Below are 23,218 nucleotides of genomic sequence, written 5' to 3'. Positions count from 1 at the left end.
CAATAACTGGGTAGATGATGGTACTATTAGCAGATCTGGAAGGGAATATAGTGAATTCAGTGTTAGGCATGTTGGATTTAAAATATTTGTGAAGAGATAGATATGTGATATTAGTTGGTTAATGAAACCAGAGCTCATGAGAAAGATTTGAACTGGGGATGTAGATTTAGGAGTCATCAGTAAATGGATGGCAAGTAAAGCCAGAAAAATGGACGCAATTGCTTGGGAAATGTGTGGAGTGAGAAGACATCAGCTACATTTATGGGGTGGGTGAAAGAAGAAAAATCTGCTGAAAGATTGGGATGAAGCAGTCAGACTGGCAGAGAGAAGCAGAGCCGTGAGAGATTTGTGATGCTAAGGAAGAAAGGCTGTAGGATTTGAAATGAAGAGCGCTCAGTGGTAGCCTTCTCCTCTGCATTAGGCTTCGACACAGATTGCTTTCTGAAACAGAGTGGCGTGCTGCTCTTCTCTATGACATATGAGGTTTCTCCCCTCATTCTCTCAGTTATGTGTCCCTCAGTGAAAACGCCTGTAGGACGTATACACACCTGAAATTACTATGTTATAAAATTGGCATGCTGATTTTTCCAGGTTTGAAATGTCTTTCATCATCTTTGTCTCTCTCGACCCCTACCCTACCAATTTTTTAAAAAGTAGATCCCAGTCATCAGATCACTTTATCTGTAAATATTTCAGTATGTATCTCAAGGTTTTTAAAAATCTACCCACAGTACCATGGTCACACTTTAAAGAGTTAACAGTAATTCTATTCAGTGTTCTTATTTCTCTGATTGTCTCATAAATGTTTTGTTTTGTTGTATTGTTTGTTTGTTTGGTTCAGGATCCAAAGAAGGCCCATACATTATGATTGATTAATATGTTCTCAAGCTTCTTTTAATCTATAGGTTTTCCTCTTTCTTGTGTTTTCTTGTAATTTCCCACTGCAGAAACTGGGTCAATAGAGTTTCCCATAGTCTGGATTTTGTTGATTACATCTTTGTGGTGTGATTTGACATGTTCCTTTGCCCATTGAATTAACCATAAATTGTTGTTGAATCTAGAAACTTGATTAGATTCAGGTTTAACTTTTTTTTTCCTTTTGGTAAGGCTCAATCAGAGGTGGTGTTCAATATATTTTCACAGTGACTGGTTGCCTCTCTTTTTCTGATATTAGCAGCCACTGATGATCATTGCCCAGATCCATTAATTAATTAGATTCCTAGAAAGATAGAATTTAAGTATTGGATAAAAAATATATTACATTGCTTTTAAGATCCTTGAATTTCTATACTTGTTTAAGTCCTTTAGAAGGGAACAGATTTCATTTTGTTAATATGTGTTATTCCATTTGAGAAGCACAGTCCTGCTGGTTTGTGCTTCTGTCATTCATATTTGAATTTGAAAATTACCTGCAACTGGGCACCTGGGTGGCTCAGATGGTTAAGTGCCTTCGGCTCAGGTCATGATCCTGGGGTTCTGGGATCGAGACCCACATCAGGCTCCCAGCTCAGCAGGGAGTCTGCTTCTCCTTGTCCCTCTGCCTCTTCCCCAGCTCATGCTCTCTCTGTATCTCTGTATCTCTGTATCTCAAACGAATAAATAAAATCTTTAAAAAAAGAAAAAAGAAAATTACCTGCAACCTAATAGGTTACAGCCCTTGAAGAGTTGTAGGTAAGCAAGTCATCTGTGTGATGTTCACTTTGGACATTTGGTGGTAGTCTGTTCTCAAAAATTGAAGTTAAGAGAAGTAGAAACTTTATGTAAGTATTAATAAAAAATAATTTCTCTACTTCTACCAGTTATATAAAGTGATTTTGCTTCATTCAAGTTATGTAAAAGATCATATTTTGAAGTTATAAAATCTTTTTATATAACTTCCTTCTATTTTAAATAGAGAGGATACATGGATTTATTCCAGCCACATAATCTAATGTCACATTTGTTTGGTTGCCAAATAACCATTTTAAAGCTAGAGACATGCTGTTCCCATAACCCTTATATAATTTGGAATGAATTCCCTCCTCTGTGATAAAGAAACATTTTTTACCCAGTGTATGCTTTTAGAGAACATTTAAAATAGCACATATAATTTGAATGTTTACCTTTAGCTATTGCTCTTCAATCAGATAATACATATTTTATAATAATAATGACTATCATATAGCTAATACTTAGCATCTAGTATCTAAATGCAGTATTAGACATCATATTCTATCCTTTCTACATAATTAAATGTACTGATGTTCCATAACAAATTATCTCTTTGGAGATAATTTTCTTTCTGAAAAGTCCTAACCCAGAATAGATGCTTATGTATTCCCCACTTGGAATACTTCTGGTTTTGCACAACAAGAATTCCTTCCCCAGTTGTGTTCAGTCATAAAAATGGAACAGGAAGTGGCATATTTCAGGTACGAAAGGGCTGGTTCACCAGAGTCTCCACTCACACAACCACACTGGAGTCAGAGCCTTAAGGATATATAGAGGGTGATATGGGACAGGATTAGAAAGATTAAAGCCCCCATCTTTACTTCTGTTTCTCATTTTTTGAGGCTCTGTGAGTTGGTTTTTGCCTTCTTGCATTTCACTTTTGTTCCTCTATGTTGCAGTACTTCTACATTCTTTTCTATGTATCCTCTTTTTCTCTGAAAGACTTAAAGTCATAGAGGAATGAGGGAACTTTGTGAGGAGTTTGTGATGGGTAGCAAATACTGATCCTTGGAGTTAGCCATATGGTTTATGTAAATATATTTTTATAAGAAATCATTGTATTGAATTTCAGCATTATCATTTGTATTACCCATGACTTATATTCGTAATTTTTATATTAAGTCTTTAATATTTCTCTCAGTTGTCTACCAATTGTCAATTAATGCACAGGGCATATCTAAAATACTTTTTAGAGTGACTATGTAGGGCAAACCAAAGCATACTAAGAATGAAACAGATTTTCCTACTGAAGGGTCACATGTTCCAAAAAATCTAGTCAGTAGTCAGTATTGTCTAAAAGAATTGATTTACAATAGTTGGCGCTGATAAATAAATCATGACTGGCCTATTCAGAAGTCATATGTCATATTAGAAAGCAAGGGAACTTGAAAAAGAATGTGCTTTGACATCATACTTAAACACAAGATTACAGCGCACCCGGGTGGCTCAGTTGGTTGAGCATTTGCCTTCGGCTCAGGTCATGATTCTGGAGTCCCGGTTCTAGGCCCACATCGGGCTCCCTGCTCAGTGGGAGTCTCCTTCTCCCTCTGACCCTCCTCCCATTCGTGCTCTCTCTCACTCACTCTGTCTCTCGCTAATAAATAAAATATTTTAAAAAAAGATTACCGTGAACAGTGTAGGAGAGCTATACTGTACTGGATTGTTTCTGATTCAACTAATATGAGTTATACACAGAATCATGAGCTGAGATTCTGTCCAAAACCTACATACACAAATAGGCTAAGAACTGAGGGTTAATCTTTTCATTTCCCTCCAAATTATCAATATATAGATTGTATGTCTTTGCTATTATACCACTGATTTCAGCAATTCATTTAGTTTTTGCCTGCTATTTAAATAAAATATTACCTTAAAAATAACTTGGTTATTTGATATATATTAATTGGATTATAAAGTTTAAATGACTATTAACTTTTTCTAAGAATCAAATGGCAAAAGGCATTTTGTCAGATTTTTATTATCTACAAATTTTAGTTTTATATTTTAAATTTGCTGTATTATAACATAAAGGATATCAGTATTTAATTGAATATTGAGCAGAATAAACTTAGACTTTAGATAAATAAATTCTAGAACAGAATAAATTATAGATTAAAAAAAATGGTCAAGATAGTTAAGCCACTTACATAGGGGGTAAGTTCATTCACTTGAATTTTATTATGATTTCAATGAATTTTTCAGTGAACATTGACCATACATATACTCTGGAGTACTCACCAAAGAGAAATGAAACCCAGATTTCCCTTCAATAAGTATAGGTTATGGAAGAGACAGACTCATAAATAATAATTATACTGTAAGCAGTGCTGTAGGAATAATAGTATGCGTAAAATGTTAGGGAACACAGATAAGAAAGTGGTCATTTATTTCTACAAAGGAAGTTGGTCAGGGAGAAGAGATCATGTTTCATCTGAACCCTGAAGTATAAGTAGGAATTTGCAAGCTGGGTGAGGTAGGGAATGGTGTTCCATATTGAGGGATAAGTGGGGAGGGACCAACACAGACCATTTGTCCCACTCTCTTTTCCCAAAATTCTGCTGTGTATAGAGGCTAATACAATCAGTGCTGATAATCTGTTTTGTTTCTCATTATAGGGCACTTGAATTGGCTGTAAAATACAAAACACATGTTGATACAGTTCTTGCTTACCGTCAAAAGTTTTTGGAGACATTTGGTAAACAGGAAACTAATAAACGATACTTGCAGTATGCAGAAGGTGTAAGTATTATACAGTATTTTATGATAATGTATATGCTTTATAAGTATATATATTTATCTTAATAAGACAAAATTGGAATAATTCATACCACAATCTCCAAAAAATAACTTTTTGCCTTATGATATTATGTCTTATTTTGACTATCTAATTATATTACTGATTTTTTTCTGGAATCTTAAAGCCATGTGTTTTTTTGTGGTTTTTTTTTTTTTTTAAGATTTTATTTATTTATTTGAGAGAGAGTGAGAGAGACAGAGCACAAGCAGGGGGAGAGGCAGAGGGAGAAGCAGACTCCCCGCTGAGCAGGGAGCCAGCGGTAGGGCTTGATCCCAGGACTCCAGCATCATGACCTAAGCTGAAGGCAGACGCTTAACCAATTGAGCCACCCAGGCGCTCCTTAAAGCCATATTTTAACTCAAGTCTGTTTTCATTATATTTAATTTGTGTTAAAGTTGGATGCTAACTGATATTTTTATATAAACAATATAAATGGCTGGGATAAAGGTTTCTAACTCCTGAATTTTGTCTTCCACCAGCTGCCCACTCTGCTCCAAGGGAAATACATAAACACATAGGGCATTGGCCAGAAAATGGATACTTTGTCACTTTGCAAAATTCTAGGGAGCTAGTTTGCACCTGGAGAAGGGCCTAGACCAGGGAGACTTCACTGCCTAGAACCAAAGAAGGCTAAACCTTTGCCTTTCAAATCCCTGCCAGAATCTCAGGTTTCATCACTATAATTAGAAGAAAGTCATTCCAGTATATACCAGCCCACAAGGAGAGGTGGAGCAGTTTGCTCAAGTGCCTAGAGCAGGACTGTCATTAGCCACCTGCTTAGATCCACCTAGGCTCAGACTACAGAAATAAATAGTTCATCTCTAGCCATGGAGACTCAAGAGCCTTGTAATCCCAAGACAGGGGCAACCTTGCTCCAAATTCTGTGAAACAGTTGATTTTCTTAGCCTTTTATTCATTCATTTATTCAAAAAAATGTTTATGAGTGCTCACTCTGGGCTAGGTACTATGCTGGATGCTGAGTCAGATATGACTTCTGTTTTTGTGGAGCTTGTACATGATGTGGGAATGTTGCTTCTTGGAGACAGAATAAAATGGAATGTTCTGACCTGTCCTAAAGAGCAGGGTAAATTAGATGAATCCTGGGAAGAAGAATAAAGGTAGGGAGAAGGTACCTACAATTTCTACTAAAGCCAACATCATCCATTTGCCATATGACTTGAGAAACTCAGTCTTTTCCCTCTTATATAGGTTAAAACACAGCTCTTCCCTACTATGAGTCATTCACCTGTGAGTCTCCTTTACTATTCACACAGAACACTTCACTTCTGGTCACCTAATGTGTGGAGGTTTTTTCCCATGCTGACAAGCAATTCTCCAACACCAGCTGGGTGTCCTACAATTTAACTCAACTCTGACACTATCTGTCTGGAGATAGCATCAGATTCCACAGGTAAAAGGCTCAGTCCCACAAGATTGCACCCCACCACCATCAGATGCCGGTTGCAAGCCCAGGTTATCACCTGTGCTTCTGACTGACCAGTTATAGATCAGAGATCCCAGTAACCCCTGCCTTAGGTTTCAGATGCCAGTCACAAGTCCAGGTTGTTAGCTGTACTTCTTACTGACTGGCTATAAATCAGAGGTCCCATGTCCCCTTTGTTTAATTTGCTAGAGTAGCTCACAGAACTAAGGGAAACATTTATTTACATTTATTTAAAACATAAGTTTTTTAAAGGATACAGATGAACAACCAGATGAAAAGATACTTAGAGCAAGGTTTGGGAAGGCCCTAACCTCAGGAGCTCCTGTCTCTTTGGAGTTGGGGTGTGTCACCCTCCCAGTGTGGATGTGTTCACTAACCCGGAAGCTCTTTGAAACCTGTACTTTGGAATTTTATGGAGGCTTCATCACATAGATGTGATAGATCATTAACTCCATTTTCAGCGCTTCTTTCTCAAGAGGTTGAGGGGCAGGACTGAAAATTCCTAGCTTCTAATCATGGCTTGGTCTTTCTGGTGACCAGCCGTCATGCAGGAGCCATTCAAGGACTCATCTGGAGTTGTCTCTCTCTTTCTTTTTTTTTTTTAAGATTTTATTCATTTATTTAAGAGAAAGAGAGAGTGAGAGAAAGGGAGAGAGCGCAAGCAGTGGGGGGAGGGGCAGAGGGAGAAGCAGACTCCCAAGGAGCAGTCTTGGGTGCGGTCCTTGATCCCAGAACCCCAGGATCCTGACCTGAGCCAAAGGCAGACGCTTAAATAACTGAGCCACCCAGGCGCCCAGAAAGGGATGTATTTTATAGATGTGCCACAGACTTTTTGTTTCATTTGGAACTTCAGTACTGAAAATGAATCTTCTGAGAGTTTGGGCTATGAGAGCTTACTCTACTATTGGGACAAATTCAGGGTCCCTGGGACCTCTGAGGACTACACTCTAATTCACAGAATATAACAGTAGCCACCACCACTACAGTGCTAAGCAGCCCAGAGAATCACCGATCACTTGATCTTTTTATCATAGTTTTGAAAATATATTAAAACTGAGCACCCACGTTAAATTTACTTTATTGCATAATTTTTAAGCAGATTCATCCTACTCTGTTTTTCTTCATTATCCTTGCCATCAATATTTTTTTCAGTATTTTCACATTAGGTGCTTTTGAGGACATAGAAAATATAATTCTTACCTTCAAATTTATAATTATTATAATTTATATTATAAATATAGCATTATAATGAAAATTATATTTTAGAGAGCAAAAACTTAACCTTTTTATCTTCTTTCTTATTATCTATGTATTCAACTGTTACCAAAATGTAATACATCAATCACAAGAGTAGCAGAAATCTTCAAAATGAGATAACTAGAACAACATGACTTTTTGTTATTTTGAGGGTTTTTTTTTTTTTTAACCCTGAAACTATGTAGGTTACCTTGATTCCCCATGGTCCTACATTCTAGTATCCTCCTTTTTTTCTTCATTAATGTAATTTGGAAGCTACCTAGAAATTACAAAGTAGTATTTTAAGATGAAAATTATTTTTAAAAATTTCCCACTATTTATCTAAGTCAAAATTTTGATTATATAAACTTTTTAGTTGAGAATTAAGAGTTAAATAGAGATCATTTTTAAAAACTGAGAAATTAGGGGTGCCTGGGTGGCTCATTCAGTTGAGCATCTGACTCTTGGTTTCAGCTCAGGTCCTGATCTCAGGGTCATAAGATCGAGCCCCACAACAGGCTCCTCACTGAACATGGAACCTGCTTGAGATTCTTTCTCTCCCTCTCCCCCTCCCCACTCTCAGTTTCTCTCTCTCACACACACACACACAAATAAATAAATCTTTTTTAAAAAACTGAGAAATTTGTTCTGGATATGTGGTGAATTCTGGTGGGCTCACAATGCATAATGTGAAACCTTATAAGTGAAAAGTTTCATAGACATTTGTCTTTATGAGCCCTGAAATGTTATTTGGGCATTTCTAGTTTCAAATATGGAAACCTGGGATTTATACAAGATCGACTGTCTTCTAAGACCCCAACTAGAGTCATTATACCTGGTCTACAATAGTGTTCAGTAAATATTTGTAAAATAATTTGCAATTCTGGCAAATAAAATTCACTCTACCGAATATATTCTGTACAAGAAGAAAAGTAGAAAAACCAGGAAATGTTTAAAACATTATTCCAGGAGAGAGAAAACAGTGGAAATACAAACAAACCAACAGCTTGGGAGCAGAATTTCAGAAAGTATAGAATTTTGAAGAAGAGCCAATACTGTAGTTCAGACAAACCACTTTAGGCATAGCTACTACTTAAGCTCTTTTGCAGGTTTTAAGGCCTTATAATATTATGAGGTCCTGAGACACAAAACCTAAGAGAAATTGTTAGGTGATAGCTCATCTGCTGGGTAGTTACCTTTTATTCATTCAATATTTATTGAGCACTTTTGGCAGACAATGTACACCCCTTGCTACTTTGAATATAAAAGTAAACATGGCAGACACTGACCAGGTAGGAGATTACTATAATAGTTCCACCAGGAGATGGAAAGGGTAAGATTAATGTAAGAAAAAAATCAGTTGTAAAATCAAGAGAACATTGTGCTTGGGGGTGGGAGGAAGGGTGGTTAAGTTGGCTAGGCAAGACATTTGAGAACAACTTCAACATTTCTAGTGTGAGTGACAGTAGATGGGAAGGGATACCGTTAATCTAGATAAGGAACATGAGAATATACAAGTTTTAGACCTTTTGGGTTTGAATACATGAAAATATACATTTTTTTGTTTGAAGTCCCTGTGGGGTATCCAGATGGAGATATCTAATGGGCAATTGGAAATATAATTGTGAACCTTGAAGGAGTAATCAGGACATGATAAATAAATTTATGGTCATGACCCATGTAGGCATAGTTGAAGCTATGTGAGTTGGTATGATCTCCTAGGAAAAGTATAAAAAAGTTGTGGTTGGAATGCTGGTGAATACTAACAGTTAAGAGGTTGTCTAGGGAAAAGATATAGGAGAAAAAAAGACTGGGAAGAACATTTAGAAAGGAGAGCAAATCAGAAGAGAATGGTATACAGTCTGAGAGATTTCTCAAAGAGCTGTGGTCAACAAGGTCCAGGGAATGCTTCTACATCAGGATCTTTTTCTTCCTTTTGTCATTATGCTCTTCCCCAGGTATACCCATGGACTCACTTTTCTCTTGTAGGTCTTCACATCGGCTTCTCAGGGAGGCCTTTTCTTACCATTCTATTTGAAACACAATACCCATCCCCCCCAACTCCACCCCTAGCATTCACTGTTTCCCTTCCCTGTTTTCAGAACTCTTACCACTTCTCACATTTTATATATTTTTATATCTTCCACTGTTATCTTTGCTTATCTTTCTGTGAAGCCTGTGATTTTTATCTTTTTGTTCACTGCTGAATCCTTGCACCTAGAACAATCCTTGGCGTATAGTAAACACTAAATATCTGTTGAAGGAGTCATTGAATCATATGTAGGATGAAGAATAAAAATACTTGATGGTGGCATTAGTGAAAAGTTTATGCAGTGTAGTAGGAACACAGTCACATTACAGTGCTCTGGGGAGAAAATGAGAATCAGGAATGAGAAGAAGAGTGAGGGTGGTAGTTTGCAGGGAGACAGAATTGAGGGGGAAGGATGATAAGGAGCAGCCAGTGAAGAGGAGGAAATTGAATGTGTGATAACTGAAGGCAGATGTCCCGGCGGAGTGGAAGAAGATGGGACTGGGGACATATGTGAAGAGGTTGGCCTGAGACAGAAGGGAAAGAGCCAGAGATGGATACAGATGTAGGTAGGTTTGTGTGAAGAAGGAAACTAGGTGAATTCGTGTCTGATGGCCTCTGTATTCTCTGTAAAGAGGAAGCTGATTTTCAGCCAAGAGTAAGAGAGATAGAGGATGGGAAGCCATTTGGTATGCTTTTGAAATTGCTTCTATGTGAATAAGAAGAATTTACCAGGGACTAGAATAAGAAGTGCCAAATAGTACTGACACTCCCTATAATAGAAAAAGATGTGTCTTCGTGTAGAAGTCAGTCACTTGAAAGCTGTCATGAGTGCATCCTTATCTAAAACCCACTAGTAAAAATATTCTAAGAACTAAATTATCAGTAGAACACTATTCTAAAACTGGATTAATGCCAGAGTGAAAGTGAAACGTTTATTTTCAATAGGATAGCTATCAACTGACACCCTCATCTGTACTATAACAAGTGACTAATATAGATGTCATCAATTTGCTTGATGGACTTCTGGTGCAACAGAGCAAGAGTTGTGTAGGGTACGGTTGATATATGGTTTTATTGTGATGGATCTGAGAAACGTATGTAGGTCAGTCTAAGGCTGGAAGAAGGCCAAGGCATTAATCAAGTTTTGTTTTTCTTTTTGCAAGTGTTTTGTTAGACTTAGAAACGAGTGTTTTGCCATTTAAAAATATCAAGTTCTGGCCTGATTGAAAAATGCGTCTTTCAAATTATCTAACATTTGTTCTGCCTTTCAATGAGCTGTCACTTGCATCTTACCACAGACATTCATCTTCTATGAGTAAGAGGGATTCTTTTAATTCATCTATTTTACATATTATAGGCAAGTATATAGAATTATCTTTTTAAAAAAGTGACCAAAATATCCACAAATTACTGTACAGAAATTTAGTTGAAGGATATTGGAATAAAAAAGAACCACATACTTAATTCCATCAACTTTCAGCACAAAATAAAAGAGGCATGGGGGCGCCTGGGTGGCTCAGTTAAGCTCTGACTCTTGATTTCAGCTCAGGTCATGATCTCAAGGTGTGGGATGGGCCTGCTTCTAGCTCCATACTCAGCGGGGAGTCTGTTTGAGATTCTCTCTCTCCCTCTGCCTTTGCCCTGCCCCCCGCCCCCCCCCCCCCGTGCGCGCTCTCTCTCTCTCAAATAAATCTTAAAAAAAAAAAGAGGCATGAAGTCCTGATAAGGTTAAATTAATCTACCAGTTACTTGAAAGAAATCTGCTCAGGCAGATTTGTAGTACCTCAGTCTGGATTAATACTTAACTTCACTCAGCTCCCCTATATGGTGGTGGAAACCAATTCACTTTTTGCTCAGTCTCAGGAGTTTGGATTTATTTCATTGTAAATCAGAGTTAGTTTAATCTAGGCCCCAATTTTTCTGTGTCTTTCCTGAGAGAACACACATTCCTAAAGTAGTGATCTCCAAACTTTTTTAAACAATAGAATGCTTTTTCCTAAAGAAATTGTTCATAGAACTCAGAGCAGAGTCCATTGCTAGCACCTAGTGTAATGAGCTTAGGGGAAAGGCAGGGCAGGGGGCACTGCATCATGGATCAAAGGGAAGGAACAGGGGTGCCTGGCTGACTCTTGATCTCCCAGTTGTGAGCTTGAGCCCCATGTTGGGCACAGAGATCTAAAAAAAAAAAAAAAAAAAAGGAAACAAGAATGGTACCAGTTTTTGTGATTATTTTTGTGTGTCACCCAGCCTTGCTTACCCACTGCACTTCCTTTAATATCTTTTTGTCATTGTCTAAACCATCCCAATGTCTATATTACTTTAAAAGTTATTGCAAAGCAGCCAGTTTTTCAGAGTATGCTCAGGAGAAGCAAATGCTCCTATATCCTTACTCAGAGTTAGGCTTCTACTGGAAACCTCAGTATATAAGAGGTGAGGCGCTAACCCATTTGAAACATGGCCTCATGGCGAGGACCCTGTCCATTTTCCCCCTTGTTTCACCTTTTCCCCTGGCCCTGAGGCACCTGTGCAGAATCTTAAGACTCCATGGGACTCTTTAGGTGTACCTTTTATAAATAGATACAACTAAATTTTGGTCTTTTGAATCATAATGAGAGTCTTTGCTTTTTATTGTGGTAATTGTTCCGTTTGGTCTTATTCTTAAAGGTATTTTTTTAGCATTATTTCATAACCTGTCTTTCATGCTCTCTTTTTCACTAGTGATTTAGAAGCCATCATTCTATTTTTCTTTGCTCTTGGTTACCTTGAATTAAGCAAAATATGGTATAAAATATAAGTATGTTTCTTCTTTTCTTCTTTTGCAGCTCCAAATAGATTGGGAGAAAATCAGAGCCAAAATTGAGATGGAAATTACTAAAGAACGAGAGCGATCATCAACCAGCCAGTCCAGCAAGAATATAGGTCTGAGGCACTAAATTTCTTGCTTACCTCGAAGAATTTTTACCTTTTGAAACTAATTCTGATTAATCAAGGATGAGCATATTTTCAATGCTAAAAAAAGGCAGACTCTTTAAGTATAAGCACTTGCTGTGTATTTAATACTAAAAGTACATTCAGAAAGACTAATAACAAAATAATTGACATAATTTCATCTTTTATATATTTTAGTCCAATAATTAGCAAAATATTCCTATGTTTATGACACACCTATGTAGTATTGCTAACATTCCAATTTTTTGTCCATTATTTTATCCCTGAATCTTCAGCATGAACAAATATTAATTCTGATAATAAAACATTGGACTCTTTAAAATGTATGTTATCGTTAATTTTTATTCAACCTCTAAATTGTAAGATGTTCCAAAAGTTTATTTATATAAGAAAAATACATGAGGGTAGATTTATGAAAATGTGTATATATATATGTATGTGTGTGTACATATATATATATATACTTATACATCAATGTTCATAGCAGGATTATTCACAGTAGCAAAAACATGGACAAAAAAGATGTCTATCAACAGATGAATGGATAAACAAAATGTGACATACAGTGGAATATTATTCAGCCTTTAAAAGGAAGGAAATTCTGACACGTGCTACAACATGGATGAACCTTGAAAATATTGTGCTAAGTGAAATAAACCAGACTATTGTATGACCCCACTTATATGAGGTGCCTACAATAGGGAAGTTCATTGAGACAGAAGAAATAGTGGTTGCCAGGCACTGGAGGGGAGGTGGAAATGGGGCATTATTGTTTAATGAGTACAGAATTCCTGTTTGGGATGAATAAGTTCTGGAAATGGACAGTGGTGATGGTTGCACAGCATTGTGAATATACGTAATGCCACTGAATCGTACACTTAAAAATGGTTAAAGTGGTAAATTTTGTTATATATATATATATATCTTATCATTTTTTAGAAATATATCTAGGATGGACAAGAAATATTTTCCTCATTCCTCTCCTGACTTGAGAATGTTCAGGTGTTAGGTCCTGGAGTCTGTATTTGTGAAAATCTTAAATAATAAACCTTTTTGACTACCTTAATTCAGTATGTCCTAAAATTATTGCCACAAAAGCTTTTGAACATTAACACAAATACTCCTTAGAAAATCCTCCATGAAGTAAATTTTGGAAAGGTAGATTATGGACTGGGTGTATGCGTATATATTGGAAAGTGATTACCTCTCTCACTCCAATTTTAATGAATATATCTAGATTTCTTTTATGAAAATGTTTCTGTCTTTTTAATGTATTTCTTTTCTTTTTTGGAATGTTGAAATATTCTGTTCTTCATCCAGATGCTGGGTGTAAGAGTGAGTTCAGTTTGTGAAATATGATTGAGCAGTTTACTTATAAGTTATATTTATTTGTATGTTTTACATTATGTTATATTCCAATTAAAAGTTTAAAAAGAAAAATGGTTAAAAGGGTAAATTTTATATTTATTTTACTACAATTTAAAAAGTTAAAAAAATATTTCTGCATTCTGACAATTCTGATACCAACAAGGTGTTCTACAGTTCAGCTCTGATCCTACCCGGAGTTGGTGTCAGGTCCCATGAACTAGGGGACAGGACCCCCAACTAGTCGCTAGCCCCATGCGGGGGACTCCAAGATAGCCACACTTGTGACTTGGCTGCAGATTTGGGGATTCCTACCATGCCCCCTTTAGGTTTGATAGTTCACTAGAATGACTCACTGAGCTCACTGAAATGCTTTACTACAACTACAGTTTCATTATAAACGATACAACTCAGGAGCAGCCAAGTAGAAGAGATGCTAGAGCAAGGTCCAGGAGAAAGGAGAGGTCTGGGGGGAAAGCGGGGTGGTACAGAGCTTCCATGCGCTCTCTTCACGGAATCCAGGACTGTCATTCTCCCCGCACATTGATGTGCTCACCAACCGGGAAGCTCTCATAGGCCTTGCTGTCCTGAATTATTTTTTATCAGAGTGTTATTACATGGGTATAATTGATTAAATCACTGGCCATGTGATTGAACTCCTCCTCTCCCTGGAGGTCAGGTTGGCTGAGCCCTCCAACCACGTGGTTATTCTGATGACCAGTCCTCCTACTGAAGCTGTCTAACCACCATCACTCACACACAGACACACACACACAGACACACACACACACACACACACACACACACACACAGTCACCTCCTTAGCACAACAAAGATACTCCTATCATTAAGGAAATTCAAAGGGTTTTGGAAGCTCTGTACCAGACACCTCCTATACACCTCATCTCAAACCGGATATATTCATTATGTCACAGGTTATCCCCTGGTCTTTGACCATGGGATCTTTTATGGCAAGATACATAACTGACTGAGCATAAAAGATACAGCAACATTTAGAAGAGTCAATGTGGGGTAAGGATAGGAAGCCATTAATCAATTTCCCAATACATTTGATTATCAATATCAGTATTATCTTTTCAACAATGCCAGTGTGTAATAGCATATCACATTATCATAGACATAACCTGAAAAATAAGAGTCAAAAGATATTGGCACATTACTAGAATCGCATCCAGTCTATAATAATTAGTCCAATCATCATCATATCCTAGGACCAGAATGTCTCTCAGAGTGAGGGCACTTAGGGTTGCAGGCTTCCTTCCTTTAATCTTGTCAAGTTCCAAAAGCAGGAGTGGTCTCAACTTCACACTTTCAGGCATCTGGTATAATTGAGCTAAAGGACAATCTCATCTCTTGCTCTGAACTTCTTTCCAAGCATTAATATTGGAATTTTCTCATTGCATAACAAATTTATTCATTCCTTTATTTTTAGCCACTATTCCTCCTCTCCATTTATATCCAAATCTTTTCACCTTTGGAAGGTACCTTAGGTTCAGCCACTGTGCTGGTCTAGATTGCAAGCAATGATACAAGTCTAGCAAGTGCCTCCCCCTTAGTCTACTCCCATTCATGTAGGGTAGGGTTATACAGGCACAGACCTAGTGGGCTATTTCCACCCATAGGCAATATAGTTTATTCATTGTTAGCCCCAAAAATTGCCAGATAGAGTGAAAGCACAGCCCACCCATTAGGCCCTTAGGAATTCTGACAAATATTTTAAAACAGTTTGTTGCTTAGGAATCATTCCTTCTTCAAGCACTATAGTTGCAGCCGTGGCCCACGGACCATGGCACCAGGCAGGAAAAAGAAAGTTAAGGTGATGTGGGAAAGGAAAAAAAAGTATAGTTGTTGTACCAGCATCCTCCCCCACCCCTTGACCCCAGATCCAGAACAGTGGGAACACTCCCCTAGCCCCTCATGTTGAGCGTGAGCACACACTCATGAAGGCATGTAAGCCAGCCCTTCTTGCCTCTATCCACCCCCCCCAACTATTTAGACAACCAATGTTTGATTGCCTGTTCTAATTCTTTATCAAAGTACTACCCCGAGGAAGATACAGTAGTCTCCCTTTATCTGCGGTGTTCATTTCCACAATTGGAAATTGTGGGCCACGGCTGCAACTATAGTGCTTGAAGAAGGAATGATTCCTAAGCAACAAACTGTTTTAAAATATTCGTCAGAATTCCTAAGGGCCTAATGGGTGGGCTGCGCTTTCACTCTATCTGGCAATTTTTGGGGCTAACAATGGATAAACTATATTGCCTATGGGTGGAAGTAGCCCATACTCATAGTCAACCATGGTCCAGTAACAGGTGTTCCTCCTTCTGACCTACTGTCAGAAGGTCAATAGTAGGGCGCCTGGGTGGCTCAGTTGGTTAAGCGACTGCCTTCGGCTGAGGTCATGATCCTGGAGTCCCTGGATCGAGTCCCGCATCGGGCTCCCTGCTCAGCAGTGAGTCTGCTTTTCCCTCTGACCCTCCCCTCTCTCATGCTCTCTATCTCATTCTCTCTCTCAAAGAAATAAATAAAATCTTTAAAAAAAAAAGGTCAATAGTAGCCTAACACCGTGTCACAATGCCTACATCATTCACCTCACTTTTTCTCATCCCGTAGGCTTTTATCCTATCATCACAAGAAAGGTAAGTACAGCACAATAAGATATTTTGAGAGAGAGGGAGAGAGACAACATTCACATAACTTTTATTGTAGTATATTGTTATAATTGTTCTGTTTTATTAGTAATTATTATTAATCTCTTACCGTGCTTAATTTATAAATTAAATTTTATCATAGGTATGTATGTATAGGAAAGAATGTAGTATATTTAGAGTTTGGTACTACCTGCAGGTTCGGGTATGCACTGGGGGTCTTAGAACATATCCCCTGTGGACAAAGAGGACTACTGTATTTCTCTGCCATTGTTGGACATGATAGGCTGTAGAGTGTGTTCCTTGGTCTGAAGAAATGTGAATCAGTGGTCCAAATCAGTGTAACACCTTCTGCTCCGGTTCCTTGGTAGTTCTCTGAGCCTTTGCGTCTACCACCGGGTAAGAAAAGCTCAACCCAGAGTCAGTGTCTATTTCTGTCAGGACCCACTTGTAGCCCCCAGGCCTACAGGCATCAGTCGGACTTGCCAGCTATGTACAAGGACTCTCCCCCAGAGCATCTTCCCCATACCCATCTGCAGTCTCTAAATCTCTCTTGCTGGCAGACAGAACAGTTCCTGTTGGCATTTTGTGCCTCTGCGGGTGCAAAAAGAATATGTCTAGATTCAACCCCTCTCTGCATTGTTTCAGTCCACTCACTTCATTAACCCAGTGGCTACCTCAAGTGAGCACAGCTGGGTATCTGCTTGTCAATTCCAATCATCTTCTGATGCTGGAAGGGGGTTCTGATGGGCATTGACATGGCCTACTTGAATGCACCCTTCAGATTCCCATAGTGATTTCCATAGGGCCGTGCCCCAGAAGGGCACCCTTTTAATAGGCCAATCTTCCACTCCCCTTCTGCCTGACCATATGGCCCATTGGCCACTGCCTATGAGTAGGTCAAGATCCAGACAGAAGGGTAAACAGCATGCAGTGCAGCTCACCGAGCCAATTTTTTCCCTTTTTCAATCAGAGTGGTGGCCTTCCAAACCCAGTGTCGTGCGTTCATGTTGAAACTGCCATCCATAAGCCAAGCAGCTGTTTGTTGGTCTGTTGGGAGCTGTTTACAGGCACTGTCCAAATGATGCTAGAATCCTGCAGCTCCTCACAGGGTTCCAGAGTCATTCCTGGGGAAGACAGTCTACCTGCTCATGAATATGCTGTGTAACTCCGTGTGTTGCCCTGGTGGTGTGTTCCTGCACAAACCATTTCTGTTCTATTACAGAACTCTTCTTGGCACTGCCCTCCTCCTTAGAGCATTTCTCTGACATCACCCAAGACATCCTTACTTCATGTTTTTCAGTCAGAGGCAGTTTCAGCTAATGTCTGATAGCAAGCTAGTAATTGCTTCTCCAAATGGAAATTGTTTTGTCCAGAGTTCTAGTAGCTGTCACTGGGAGGTGCTCACAGACTTTTGTCATAAGCCCCAGTCTACACTCCACATGTGGCTATTGTGCAGATGTTTTGTCCAAACCAGCACTCTAGCCTCTGTTCTATATTGCATGGGCCTGAGCAATCTTATTCATTCCCATTTAGCATGTCTAATGACTATGGCTTGAAGGAAGGATTTACATGACTTCTATTTTACAGTGCTAGGTTATTTCCCCCAGTCAGACACACTATCCATTCCCATAATTCATTCAGGTAAGAGTCATAACCACTTCACATAAAGCTTGTTCAAATCTATCAGTTTTTGTCCTGTCACCTTAATCCCACCAACTCTTGGATTCCTCTGCCCTCTCTCCATCATTCTCCGGGCATGTCAATGTGGTTACTAGCCGGGAAGGTTCTCCCAGTCTCAATGTCCCAGGTTTTGTTGTGGTTGTTGTTGTGGTTTTAAATCAGAGTTTTATTACACAGGCACTCTTGATAAAATCACTGGCCTTGTGATTCATCTCTAGCCTTTGTCTTCTCCCTGGAGGCCGGGTGGCTGAAGGGTCTAGCCCTCTAATCACCTGGCTGCTTTTTCTATTAACTAGCACCCACCCTGGAGCTACTAAAGGCTCCTAGAGTAACTTTATTAGCATAACACACTCCCATCTCAAGAAATTCCAAGGGCTTTGGAAGCTCTGTGCCAAAAACCAGGGACAAAGACCAGAGATATTCTTTATTATATCACAATATCACTTTCACAGTCATACTGAATGTGTATTTTTGTTCTTTTGTCTTACACTTTAAAAAAAAATCTATTATAGAAGCTTCTTGGTTGGTTTAAACTAATAATTTCATACATTTTAGGGGATTTGATCTAATTTAGTGCTTTTTTATGTATATATAAATGTTTTGTATATTTCATAACCATCAAATAAAGAAGATTGTTTATACAGAATGCGTGGGGTCTGGCCCCATCACAGATGAGTGATATTTTGGGGGCATGATGATCCCTCCAAAAATGCTTTGGCACAGAGACTGTGGTACATGGAACATAAGTTATAATGAATGAAATATGGAACATAAGTTACAATAAAAAATAAGCATGTCTTAAAGCAAACATATTTTAGAAGATGGTTTACTATAGCAAACAGTTACCATGAGTATCAGTGAAAGAATATCTTCAAATATCTGTCATTTTGTACTTATAGAAAATACATTCATTTCTGAAAACGTATGCTACATAAATCCTGTTTAAATATCTCAAACATTTTTCTTGTCAATTCTTATACTGAAAAAGATCAGAATTTACAAGGTCTACGGTATAAAAAGGTAATATCCATAATAAAATATATGGATTTTTATTTGTTTTGCAGATTTCTTGATCTGCAGATAGAATTGTGGCAAAATCACTTGTCAGATTTCTTCGAACACCATCTGCAGAAGCCAAAGAGAAGGTGATGAAGCAAATCTTTTTTTTAAAGAGACCCATCTTTACCTTCCCCTTGCCCACAGCCTATATATTATCAGTATCTACTTCTCAGTGGTCAGTGACCTTTGGGCCAAAAAATTTATAAGATTTTCACAGCCTTATATTGCCTGTAACAAAGTCATTTTCTCATTCTGTCTGCTTTCCTCTAAAGCTACTCTGTCCCCACAACTTGGCCTGAGCTGCTGGACATCACTCTCTGGCCATCATATGCTCACCATGCACTGTGTGTAATTTTTAAAATGTAGTGATTTCTTTTTTTTTAAATTTTTTATTTATTTATTTGAGAGAGAGAATGAGAGACAGAGAGAGTGCATGAGAGGGGGGAGGGTCCGAGGGAGAAGCAGATCACTGCCCAGCAGGGAGCCCTACGTGGGACTCAATCCCGGGACTCCAGGATCATGACCTGAGCTGAAGGCAGTCGCTTAACCGACTGAGCCACCCAGGCGCCCAAAATGTAGTGATTTCTAACATAGATGATTTCAAAACAATTTAGAGCAATTCAACTTTTCAGAGGTTTCTAGATGTTCTAGATGATCGAAAATGCTCTAGTCTAATAACTTCTACTGTAAAGTAACATTCATACTAAAATATTTAATTGGAGAAACACTTTATAATTCTTTGGAAATAAGGCAAGTATAAAGTGTCTGTAAGCTTATCTCCCATTTTTGAGCTAGCCAGAGGCCACAGGACCAGTCACAGCTACAAAAACTAACCCCAGACCCCACCTTGTTATTAAAAGGATCTTGAATTCTGAAAATAAAATAAATAATCAAATAATAAAATAGGGTGTAATGGGAGGCATCACTGAGAAGGTGCAATTTGAGCAAACACTTCAAGGAAGTAATGCTCAGTTTAAATTTCTACCAAATAACATATAGGAAAACCATCAAATAAAATTCCTATTCTATGAGCTTATGTTATCCTTCTTTAACATAATTTAAAAATGTGCTAGTCTATAAAAGTAATTCTGCATGGTTTTGACATTAATAGTATCAAATCATATACAACATGGCTTACCCGTGAATAGAATTTATTTATATAGTCATAATAATGTAAACACTGAATATTTATCTAATCAAATTATAATTATTCAGGCCCATAATCCCATATCTGAAAACCTTGGGCCAAATATGTTTCAGAATTCAAATTTGTGGGATGCCTGGGTGGCTCAGTCAGTTAAGCACCTGCCTTCAGCTCAGGTCATGATCTCAGGGTCCCGGGATTGAGTCCTGCACCGGGTTCCTTGCTCAGCGGGGAGCCTGCTTCGCCCTCTGCCTGCCGCTCCCCCTGCTTATTCTCTCTCTCTCTCTCTGACGAATAAATAAATAAAATCTTAAAAAACATTCAGCTTTGTTTAAGAAACACAATGGATATTCAAAATTTTTTGTAATACTGCAAATAGTTTATTACAGAACATCCCTAGAAGGGTCTTAGCTTTCACTCCCTAATCAAACATATCAATATTTCTGCAGCTCAATATGAATATTTACATTAAGCAATAAAAATTAGAAGTAGTTTTTCATCCGTTTTACTGCCAAATGAGTTCAGGCTGTATGAATTATGAAACAATGTTTTGGATCTAGAATTGGGGATATGGGACTGTGGGTTTATTTTGGAGGAATTGGGTACATATGTTGGAATAAATGGAAAGTAAAAAAAGAGAAAAAAATCTTCATTTTTTTCATAATGGAAAGGCAATAAATAATGCCAAAAATCAAAAACAAAAAAATCAGGAAATAATAAACATGCTATTTAGTGATGTGGCAATAAATAGCAAGAGAGCCAGCTAAAAGAGCTGGAAGTGGCTGCTTCTAGGAAGAGAGAGGGACATTGAGAAGAAGGAGCTTAGTCCTGCTGTTTTTCATAGCAGGTCTCATGGAACTATTTGTCTACTTAAATCTGTGCATGTATAACTTTGACAAAAACAGAAATGGACTCTTAAATAGTGACTAAGAGAAAGTAGGCAAACCCTGTATCTGACAAAGGGCTTGCACCAGAATATCTAAAGAACTATCAAATCTGAATGTAAAAAACAAACGATTCAATTAGAAAATGGGCAAAAGACATGAACATTTTACCAAAGAGGATATACAGATGGCAAATAATGCATATGAAAAGTGTTCAACATCTTAGTCATGAGGGAAATGCAAATCGAAACTTCAACAATCAGAATGGCTGAAATAAAAACTGGTGATAAACACCAAATGCTGGCAAGGATGCAGAGAAACTGGATCACTCATATACTGCTGGTAGGAACATAAAATGTTACAGCCACTGACAGAAGGAGTATGGCAGTTTCTTGCAGACTAAACATGCACATACCACATAACCCAGCAATTACAGTCTTGGGCATTTATCCCAGAGAAATGAAAACTTATGTTCATGCAAAAGGCTGTACACAAATGTTCATATTAGCTCAACTCATAATAGCCACGAACTGAAAACAATGCAGAGATGTTTCAGTGGGTGAATGGTTTAACAAACTGTGATACATCCATATCATGAAATACTATTCAATAGTTAAAACTATTGCTACACACAACAACTTGGGTAGATCTGTACAGAATTATGCTGATTGATCTCAAAAGGTTATTTACTGTTTGATTCCATTTATATAATGTTCTTAAAATAACAAAATATAGAGATGGAAAACAGATTAGTGGATGTCAGGAGTCTTAACTGGAGGGGGTGCATGTGGCTATAAGGTTATAAAGGGTGGCATGAGGATCTCTGTAAAAATGGAACCATTCTATATCTTGATTGTGGTGGTGGTTACACAAACCTACACATGTGATAAGATTGCACAGAAACAAAAACCTTTGGTGCAAAATAGTATTATATATATTTACTATGAATACATCTCTATGTAGTAAAGATATGCAGAGAATATTCTGAAAGGATACTCACCACACAGTGGTTAAATCTCAAGTTGAAGGAGTGGGCAGGAATTGAAGGTGGGTGTGTTAGGGGGGATTTTGTTGTAATGTTTTCTTTTTAAAAAGAAGATGTATTTGTTATTACCTGAGTAATTAAAAATTTAAACAAAAAAGTACTGGAAGATCTATACATTTGTTGGAATATCTCAGTATAGTGGCATAAAATATGGGTTTTAAAACAGAATTTTCTCCTATGTGTCTGTGCGCGTTTATTTGTAATATGCTTTTATTCATTTTTTTTCATTTAATGACATTATATCATGGACGTTTTCCCAAATTAATAGATGTCTTAGCACATCATTTTAAAAGCTGCAGAATGGGGGCGCCTCGGTAGTGCAGTCAGTTAAGTGTAAAACTCTTGGTTTCAGCTCAGGTCTGATCTCAGGGTCATGAGATGGAGCCCCACATCGGGCTCCGAACTCAGTGTGGAGTCTACTTGAGTTTCTCTCTCCCTCTTCTTCTGCCCCTCGCCCCTGTGGTCTCTCTCTCTCACTGAGATAAATAAAGAAATCTTCTTTAAAAAGCTGCAGAAAGTCTCTTTGTATGATGGAGCAGAATTTACTTAACCAGTGTCCTACTATTGGAGAATTAGGGAGTTTTCAATACTTCACTGTTAGAGCAGTGCTTCAAAGGGTATCTCTTGGAATCAGATCTTTTCACAGGACCTTGATTATTTCCATGGGATAGATTCTCAGAGGGAGAATTGCTGAATCAAAGCTATGCATATTTTAAGGCTTTTGGTAAGTACTAAAGTTCTGCTTCTGACAGATTCTGGAATTCAGAAGCTCCTCCAAAGCTCAATGCAGAAAATCCCTTCATGGCCTCAAAGTTAGCCTTGACCCTTCTTTTTCAAATCCATTTACAGTGATAATGCCAACCACCTCATATATAGATTGTACTTGGTGCGAGGCTCTAGGAGTTTTACCCTCTGATGTACTACGTCTAGCTTCCTTTTCAGAAGAAGAAATTGAGGCACGAAGAAGTTAAACAATTCAACTGAAATTACAGCCCTAATAAGCAATGGATCTGGGGTCATGAGCCTCAACAACCTGGTCCACTGCTTCTTTGGAAGTGGGTTTTTTTTTTAAATTGAGATATAATTGACATGTAATGTTGTATTAGGTTTAGGTGTACAACATAATGATTTGTTATTTGTATATATTGTGAAATGATCACAATAGGTCTAGTTAACATCCATTACCATATATAGTTATAAA

General features: G+C 38.0%; 2 protein-coding genes across 5 annotated transcripts in view; one reads left to right on the top strand and one right to left on the bottom strand.

Annotated features, from left to right (window-relative positions):
• IFT80 (intraflagellar transport 80) overlaps nt 1-12,665 on the top strand; it is a 123,335-nt gene extending 110,670 nt beyond the window's left edge. For both annotated transcript variants that reach the window (XM_027587646.1, XM_027587645.1), the window contains exons 19-20: nt 4,326-4,449; nt 12,042-12,665. In XM_027587646.1, coding sequence (XP_027443447.1) covers nt 4,326-4,449; nt 12,042-12,152 — 235 coding nt within the window. In that variant the 3' untranslated portion in view covers nt 12,153-12,665. The remainder of the gene's footprint in view (nt 1-4,325; nt 4,450-12,041) is intronic.
• Nucleotides 1-23,218, bottom strand: part of C1H3orf80 (chromosome 1 C3orf80 homolog) — a 53,851-nt gene that overhangs the window by 18,099 nt on the left and 12,534 nt on the right. The window contains exon 2 of one of the 3 annotated variants that reach the window (XM_027587652.2): nt 18,891-19,010. The exons of 1 other annotated variant lie outside the window; for it this stretch is intronic. The gene's annotated coding sequence lies outside the window, so the exon portion shown is untranslated. Of the gene's footprint in view, nt 1-18,890; nt 19,011-23,218 lie in introns of those variants that run through there. One more of the 3 variants, XM_027587653.2, reaches the window with a different exon arrangement.

The sequence above is a fragment of the Zalophus californianus genome, chromosome 1 (assembly GCF_009762305.2).
Source record: "Zalophus californianus isolate mZalCal1 chromosome 1, mZalCal1.pri.v2, whole genome shotgun sequence".
Classification (NCBI taxonomy): domain Eukaryota; kingdom Metazoa; phylum Chordata; class Mammalia; order Carnivora; family Otariidae; genus Zalophus; species Zalophus californianus.
Note: the sequence above shows the minus strand (reverse complement) of the source record. Positions and strands in the feature narration are given on the sequence as shown.